Below are 8,857 nucleotides of genomic sequence, written 5' to 3'. Positions count from 1 at the left end.
ATCGGCCGTCAAATCCCCTGATTTTCATTCGGGAAAACTGACAACCCTATACGTCTCTATTTTCACCTTGTTTGTGTTTAGTTTAGAAAGAGATAGTGATAGTTGAACGCATTCGCAGTGGACATTGGATGACCAGGGCGATTCGTTTATTTTTATCTGACCTATTGGATATCAATCGGTAATATCGGAACTGCAGTAGACGCGTAGATAAACAAAGAGAAAATACTGTATTTGTTATTTTCAATAAAAATAGCACTTATTCATAGGTGAGCAAATTTTAAATGGCTTAATATTATTTATTATTTTTTACTGACAAACACATTGTAATCAATGTAAATCGACACAGCAATTGTGTGTGTTTTTCTTTCCTTCAAATCGTAGCTAATTCCATCTCGTCCTTAACGTACGAAACGAAAAAGAATTCGAATGGAACACAAGTTTAAAATTTCAATAATCGAACACGCAAAGTTCGTGAAGTCAGTTCAGAAACAATTATGAAAAAGTTGTCCGCCGTTCGCGCGCCAGTTAAGTCTCGGCTGACACTCATAAAACTTATTAAAGTCAAGGACCGACCGAGATAAGTTCTGCGGCGTCTTAAGTAAAATAACGTTGAAAAAATGCAGAAAGTTCGTACAAGAGTGAGAGTGAACGATGTCGAGTCTGAACGACTCGTCTACGTGTTGCGTTCAGCGAAGTATACTCGTTTATCTTGTTTTATTATTTACGTTGTGTTTATGTAATGAATACTTTTACTGATAGCGTGATTACGTTCTTGGCGGGCTTAAATAAATGCCTTAATTTTATTCGCTGACACGTACTTGCTAAAGAAAAAATGCTATGTAGAGTTTACCGCATGATTGCATTGTGATGCTTTGATAGCAAATAATAGAATTAAAGATAATTAAATGTTCGTATGTATGATTACAGAAGGAATTCTAAATCACATTAAAATTTTATGCACTCTACATTAAAAATCGTAGCTGCGTAGCGACGCGCTACGGAAAAAAACTCTATTAATAGTTCATGGCAATTATTTTTGATTTATTTTTGCCCGCGAACTTGTTTAAACCATTAAATCAAATCGTCCATAAAATATTTTATTGGTAATAAATAATAATAAAATTTAATCAACTATGTTCAGTACAAGCTTAAATTAAAGAAAACTCTGTCTTGTAGTCGTATATGGTTAAAATAATATAAATGAAGCCCGATATTCTACGAAAGAAATTTTATTAAGACAGACAAACTGCGCGCTCCATAAAATTTTACTTACGCCGTTTTTCTCCAAGCTTAAAGTGACCGTGCGACAAAAGTCCATTCAATTAAAAATTCCATCTCCTAATCGAGTCATGAAATATGCAGGCAAATATTATCCCTTTTCTTTTGTACGCGCTGCATCTTCGCCCCACCCGCGCACGCACACTGACGCACGGCACTTATGAATTCAGCCTATCTCTTTTCCGCCTACGCATAGGGGGTGAAAGGTGCGCAGCGTGGTCTCGCTCTAGCAGCCGAGGCGGTGGCGACCGCGAGTAACCCCTGGCTACTTCATACGGACTCGCACGCGCCGTAGTCGGCCGGCTGAGCGAGACGGCGCGAGTTGGACACGAGGCCGCGGAGCCCTCGCGCAAAGGGACACAGGACAGACGTACTCGGACATCGGGCGAGAGCGGGCGGCCGGCCGCGCACCTGCTCGTACCGCTCCGCACGCGACATACTACATCGCGAGACATTATTCAAATTGCAAACTAAATAGACTATAAATTTCTATTAAATTCTGTTGTTCCGTTATAATTTTGAGAATTTTATTTTACGTATTGGACTCGAAATTTATATTTTAAAACAGTGAATTTATCCGGTGAAAATTTAGCGACAAGTGTAAATAAAGCAAAATAGCACAATCAGCTGTAGATGCGAACAGATTAGATAGGACATTGAGACGTTGATTCGAGTGCTCGATAAGATCTCTATGTATCTTATTTTAAAAATAAATAGTTTGTTGACACGTGAACTGATTTGCAGTATGAAAAGGAAAAAGTTAACGTGTTAATATGTTGCGATGATGCATTTGGGAATGACGAAAACTCTCGCTGAAGATCACCGTCGGACTTCTGATAATATTGTGATAGCGAGATCTCTACCGAAAAGGTTCTAAACAGGACGATAAGGCGGACCGACGGCGGCACAAGTGAAGTGCGCTAACAAACTGTCGTATGATAACAAGATATTAAGATAACATTTTTAGAGGATAAGAGAAGTTATCGAAGATCTAAAAATAGGTGACCAAATCAAGATGAGAATCAAGATGCCAGCTGTACGCATCGCGCAAGGTATGTGTATAAAAATATTGCAAACTGTTGCTCTAAAAATGTATTCAGCGTACATATAGCATTATCACAATATTTTTGTTCGAATTGAAATTATTATGAGTAAGGAAACATGAACATCTATGCGACTCTACGAGCTACTTAAGAGCGTATCTTGCATGTCAATATTTACACTGTGGTCATCTGATGACCGTAAGGGATGAATGAATAGCCTGAAAAGATCCTTCTTAACCATCCCCACAATATTCATACATTTCCCAACAAGAAAATATTTCGTGTAAAAGTGGAGCTGTGTTAAATACGAGACAAATATTTATTTGCGAAGCTCTCTCTTGCGTAGATAAATGAATTTCATAATCTATATTATCTGAGAGAACTATTTATAAAACTTTTATCTTTCATCGCCTATATAGTGTATAAATTTTAAAATAAATATAAATATACGTAATAATACTCTTATAGAGAAAATGTATTTTACCATAAATTTAGTTAAGTCACAAAAGTTGCTTGATCGTGATCAAAATGACCATTAATAAACAAACTTTTACTGGAGCATTTAAAATTTTTTACGATATTACGTCAATGCATTTATGCGACTTAACAAAATTTTTATTTTCATCACGACAAAGGAAATTAATGTCGTAACGAATACCTAATATATATTTGAAAATCTGAAATGTATGTGTTCTTTATTTTTGGGCTTTATAATTAAACCACATAAAAACTCTATAATATTTTTCTCTTATTATAATGGAAATAAACAATTCATTATTCTCTTAAAACGATTTACTAACCATATTTAAATACATAGATATACATCATAAATTGTTTAACGAAATTGATGATGTTGTCATTAGTGATAGACAAAAGAAAAATATGAGAGCATCAGATGAATAATTAATATGAAAAGTCTCGTTTTCCAACATCATGACACAAAGGGCAATTTCTCACTGAGTACCTACGTAATCTTTTTCAAATAACAATTTAATCACTTAAATTATGAAACTATTATAATAATTTTAAATAATAATTATGACAAACTAAATTTTAAAATTCACTATAGCTACGGTATTATAAACTTCATCGACACGTCCAAAAATAACTCAATTTGCATTATTAAATTCGTTTCTTGTAAAATTTATTCACTTACATAAAATTAACCACGTTAATTGCAGCTTAGATATTGACATAAGATTGTTAAAAGCGCAAATTTATTATACACCTATGTTAAAAAGTCTCTTGCCATAAATATTGAGACTAAACAGAATTTAATATGTCAAATAATTTGAAAAACCAATGAAAATAGTTCATAACTTTTTTATGTAGTCATCGTGAATAATACTTCCTTATATTTATAACAAATGTATTGTAATCTTAAAATATATTCCTAAAATTAGGTAACCCTTAAGGTTTATTTATTTTTTATTGCTTACCGCGTTTGCAATAAATATCTGCCTGAGCAAGTTGCTTGCGAGTTTTTGCACTACAAATAAAGCAATGAACTCATAATTACTTAACTAAGAATACACCTCTTTTTCTCTTGTTTATCGTATATATATAGCTCTATTTTAATTATTTTATTAATTAAACTACTTATTTCTGAGCGTTTTAAAGCAATATTATTTGAGTAATTTTTTTCTTAAAAGAATATTTTTAATCTAAATTGTTTAAAAATTACATGTAATTTACAAAAATAATATAATATCAGTAGACTATAATAAGTGTAATCTAACTAAGCGATCATTCGGTCCGGTAGCGCGGCACAGGCGCAAGCGCATAAATTCTTCTCAAATCGTTATCGCACACATGGGCAATTAGTCCAAGTTGACCGAAGGCGACAGGCTAACACGATTGGTCGGTGGCAACGTGACGTCATCAACGACTGTGGCCTTCGCGCCTGATTGGTCGACACGCGTCATTTCGTCGATCACACGTTTGTTCTTATTTTAAACGTAAGAGGTTCGGAGGTACGCTTTTGTGTACTTCAGTCCCCCCTCGATATAAAGTATAACGGTAAGACGCTGCTTATTTGTTCCCAGGTTGTTATTCGAGTCAAATATGTAATACAACGCTATTAATATTAAATGCAAAATATTTAAAATAAACAAAAAAAGTTTTCCTAATAGCAAAAACATAGCCAAAAAACACATTTTAAACCATTTAAACCGAGTACAAGATTATTATATTATTGAAAATATATTACAAGCGGTATGCGTTATTTGTTAATCCATGTCTAAGTGCTACTTAAACTTTACTTTCCTGACCTAAGTGAACACGCTTCTACAATTAATGTATGACAAGGATTCACCCCTGCAAAGGAAATCAGAACAAAATACGACAGTGGTTAAAAATAAATGACACGTACGAAACAAAAGTTAAGGGTATCTGGTTTTAAAAACCCTCTTCAAAAGTGCGAATTAGGGAATCGCAAATTACTTTATCAGGTGCGAGACTGGAAGGCCGAGGGTTCGAGAAGCTTCCAAAGTTTAAAAATGTTAACTTTACTTCATAAAATATTTATTCGTCAACCAATTTGTTTTTACTCTACTCTGCTAATTGACGCTGGCTTTTCAACTCATTGTTTCAATTTATTTTTATGTTTTCATCATGATTCGTGTTTTATTTCTCCTAATTCAGGTATAACAAACAGTGGAATAGGCCGTTGTATTAGACCATTGTTTGGGGTTTTATTTTCAAAATGCATAATGGGAGCGCACGTCAATTTAAAACATAGCTATATCTTGTCTTTCGCCGGTTGGCGATTCAATATGTCTTCATTAAGAGAATATCGGAACATCGTATTCACAAGCGGAACTTTCAATCTTGATCCTTGTCCAGGAATTATTGCTTCAAGATCGCTTGTAATACATCTACATAGTTTAGTTCTGTAACTTCCATGCGTTCGGTATCGCAATCAATGAAAATCATTAAAATTATTTAATGACGGTCTTATTTATTCGATCTTTGTTTAAATCATAATGATTTCTGAAGTATTATCATCAACAATAATAGGACTGTCCCTGAATGTATATCGGACACGCCTAGCATAAATATTCAAGATTCGCTAAATAATAATTGCGTGATCGAAATGATTGTTGGCACTCATTAATTGCAATTAACAAAGGTAACAGTGTTTTACTTTTTACTTGATAGCGATTTGTCAAGGGTATCATATAATCTTTCTCATATTTATATTTTTCTTAATAGACTTTAATAAACTCACTTGGCATATTCATAACAGATACAAATTAATAATTGTTCATATAATTGTTCGGATAATTGTTTAATTTCATGCTTTGTATAAAAGTATGCAAATCTTAATAACCTGATATTCAAATTATGGGAATACAGTTAATTTAGTATTTAGAATAATGAGTGCGGTCGGCGGCCACCCGACTGAAAGACTGGACCGTTTTTTAGATGTCCCTTTCGTTCGTTTTGTTTTTCCGATTGCGAAGATAAAGACGTATGGATTTACATATGTTATATCGCGGAGGTCCGCGCAACATTTAAATTGGATTTATTAGTCCGTTTAAACAATATATGCAACGTTGGAGGCTTAAGAAGTGACGTCTCAACTCATTCCCATTTAACATCTTGTACATCTTTAATCCTTTCTCCGAGAAAAGGATTATTTGAACAACAATACAAATCGCATTACAAACAACGAAAACAGAAGCTCAAATTTTTTGTACTCTCCAAAGGTGTTAAGATCGTTACAGATTATTTCAAACATTACAATGGCGTTAAGCGCACGTATCTATAGCTGGTAATCTAAATGTTTGTAATTGCAATATTTAACAACAATTAAAATATAATTTTAGAGGTGGACTTTTATATTCTGAAACTTGATAAGCCTTTACATTGGAACAGCCTTTGGAAACAAGAACGCGAGCCGTTTACAAAGGTTCTATTCATAAGTAAATTCAATTCAGTCTTATTGTGAACGAAATCTCCTTTGACCAATGTCCGCCCATTAGGCTCTATTACGATCTAGTAAAATAAATGCTCTAACAATAGAATAAAAAATGTTCATAACAGGAATTAATTTATTGTTACAATCAATGGATGGGAGTGGGTGGACAGTTTCTCAAGAGTCCATCTTTGTCAGGCTTTGATACTAATTTGTAAATGTCGACGTTATAACGACCCGGCCTATTTAAACTTGGGTAGATGCAAGAATCTTAATGCTAACAATTCTCTATCCATCTGTAGGTAATCTATAAATTAGATCAGATAAGTCTGAAACGTTAAGTACAATCAAATTATTGTAATCATAAGAAATGTCACCTCGATTTAATTCACCCAACAGGTTGACAAAGCGGTATGCGATAGTGCACCTGAATTCGCAATATTTTCCCATGGTCAATCTTCCACAAACACAAAAAATAACACCAGTCTGCTATACCCAAACAATTGGTCAAAGAGTTTTTTTTTTACAAACAATCTCAAACGTCCGCGCCCACATTGTCGGGCACAGAATGGGGTTCTATCTGAATCGCCTGTAGGCAAAATATCTATTGTTGATCATTATGTCATATTCTTTCAGCAATTTAGAAAAGAAAAGGGTATGGGTGTCAAGTTTTTGCGAAATATCCGTTTGTAGCACCTGTAGAAGCAAACGAATAATTACTTTGTATTGTGGTGTTGAAAGAAGTGAAATGGAGGATCGATGGTTTTTTTTTATTGGTCATTAAATGAGCTGCGCTTTTTTAAAGTGTTGATAAAACGTGTTACTTGTACACTCATAAATCTGTTACTACTATAGGCATACTTCACATTCCATTTTTTTATCGAATTATGTATGATCTTTATATTAACTATGTTTTTAGATGTCTTTAATGTATATATTTCGGTATAAACATCAAATCAATTTCACCAATTTTTCTATTTCAAAGCACAAAAGTCCACATATGTCTGACATGAAGATTGCGGTGTATCAAATTCTACCTGATCTTTTATATCCAACATATTTCATACGTCGCTTTGGATGCCGTGACCATTGTCCGACTGCCTTTGATTCGGCTAAATTTATTTTTTTTAAACCATCCGCTTTAGCTACACGTCAAGTTGATCCTGTTGATAGAACATGGAGGTTGTATTGAATTACAACCAGTTCGTTTTTTGCGGTGGTAGCCCTAGTTTTAGAAATGCTTGTAATTAATTTTCAAATGTGTATGGCGCTTTCAATACACAACTTTTTTATTTTGTTGTTTTCTTGCCAGTTATAAAATTCTTTAACTTTTTTATTAGAAAGGGATATGATTAAAAGTAATAAAATAATGCTCATAATATTTCTACAATCGAACAAGTTTTTAAAATTATCAGTTCTACATATATATCCATTCCTTTTCTTTAAACGAATGATAGCTAGTTTTTAATTAGTTCATTTTTATAATGACATCATACTTTAATACAAACTTGCTAAATGAATCGCAGAACGCCGCTTTCTTAACCTATTTTCAAATGTCGCAAAGCTTTATTGTTTTTAATGATTAAGTGGGTGTTAAAAATCATAAGACAGTCAAAGGAGTGAAAGATAGGCTCATGTTTATGATTTATATTGTGTTGTTGTGTATGTCTGTGTATTGTTCACTTGTAGCGTGGGCGCCGCTAGATTTATAATAGCCCGCCCTTTCCTTTAACTAAATACGATATTTAGTAGGATTCAATAAGCTTAACATGGTTCATCGCTGATTCAATGGCTATACATGCGGTGTATCAAATATTTATGCGTTGATTTTAATTTCAGGCAGAACATATTATTTTGCATTATTGTTCTTTAAAATAAACTAACTACAACTTGTATTCAACCTCAAATTTATTGTAGTTTATTTCATATAATTTTACCTACTATATAGGAAATATAGCAATGGAAGCCTCAAGGGTCATATCAACCTACTGCTAATCTCAACTCCCGCGCAGACAATACCGTGCCCGGGTCACTCATCGGTTATCTACCGATCGGCGATCAGCCGCCGTCAAATTTATAGCACAGCTCGTATTTACAGTTACTTTGTGGTTTCATGCAGATGTGGGTTTACACCTAGGACCGATTTCATCAACTGTGTAACACATGTTTGTCTTGTGCACTTGATTATGAACGAAAAGTTAATGTTATTCATGTTTTTTTTTAAATGACATATTATTTAATGCCATTTTACCGCGACACTCAAAATAAGTTTATTCATATTATAAAAAGATGTAGGAACTAATATCATATGTCGGATTATACTCGGAAACATTAATTTGCGACGTTTTATCGGTCAAACACTTGAATGGCTGGCAATTAAATTAGCATAGTTCAAACAAAAAACGGATAACAGAATTATCTGCGGACCTCGTCTTCAAAACTGAATATTAGATACAAAAAGCCATAATTAACGCGCACAAATCATTTTAATGGTACGGACTAATTAATCACGGCACATTGTTGTCATTTACCGCGGATCGCGAAAAAACATCACTCTTTGTATACATTTCACATGGCCTCAATTAGCAGTCATCATACGGATGTGAGTGCATAATCT

At 33.7% G+C, this 8,857-nt stretch overlaps 1 protein-coding gene across 1 annotated transcript in view; it reads left to right on the top strand.

Annotated features, from left to right (window-relative positions):
• The first annotated feature begins 1,588 nt into the window (after positions 1-1,588).
• Positions 1,589-8,857, top strand: part of LOC119832915 (B-cell lymphoma/leukemia 11B) — a 33,215-nt gene continuing 25,946 nt past the window's right edge. Inside the window, exon 1 of the mRNA XM_038356739.1 lies at positions 1,589-2,330. Coding sequence (XP_038212667.1) covers positions 2,294-2,330 — 37 coding nt within the window. The 5' untranslated portion in view covers positions 1,589-2,293. The remainder of the gene's footprint in view (positions 2,331-8,857) is intronic.

This window comes from Zerene cesonia, chromosome 16, assembly GCF_012273895.1.
Source record: "Zerene cesonia ecotype Mississippi chromosome 16, Zerene_cesonia_1.1, whole genome shotgun sequence".
Taxonomy (NCBI): Eukaryota; Metazoa; Arthropoda; class Insecta; order Lepidoptera; family Pieridae; genus Zerene; species Zerene cesonia.
This window is presented reverse-complemented; position numbering and strand designations above follow the sequence as displayed.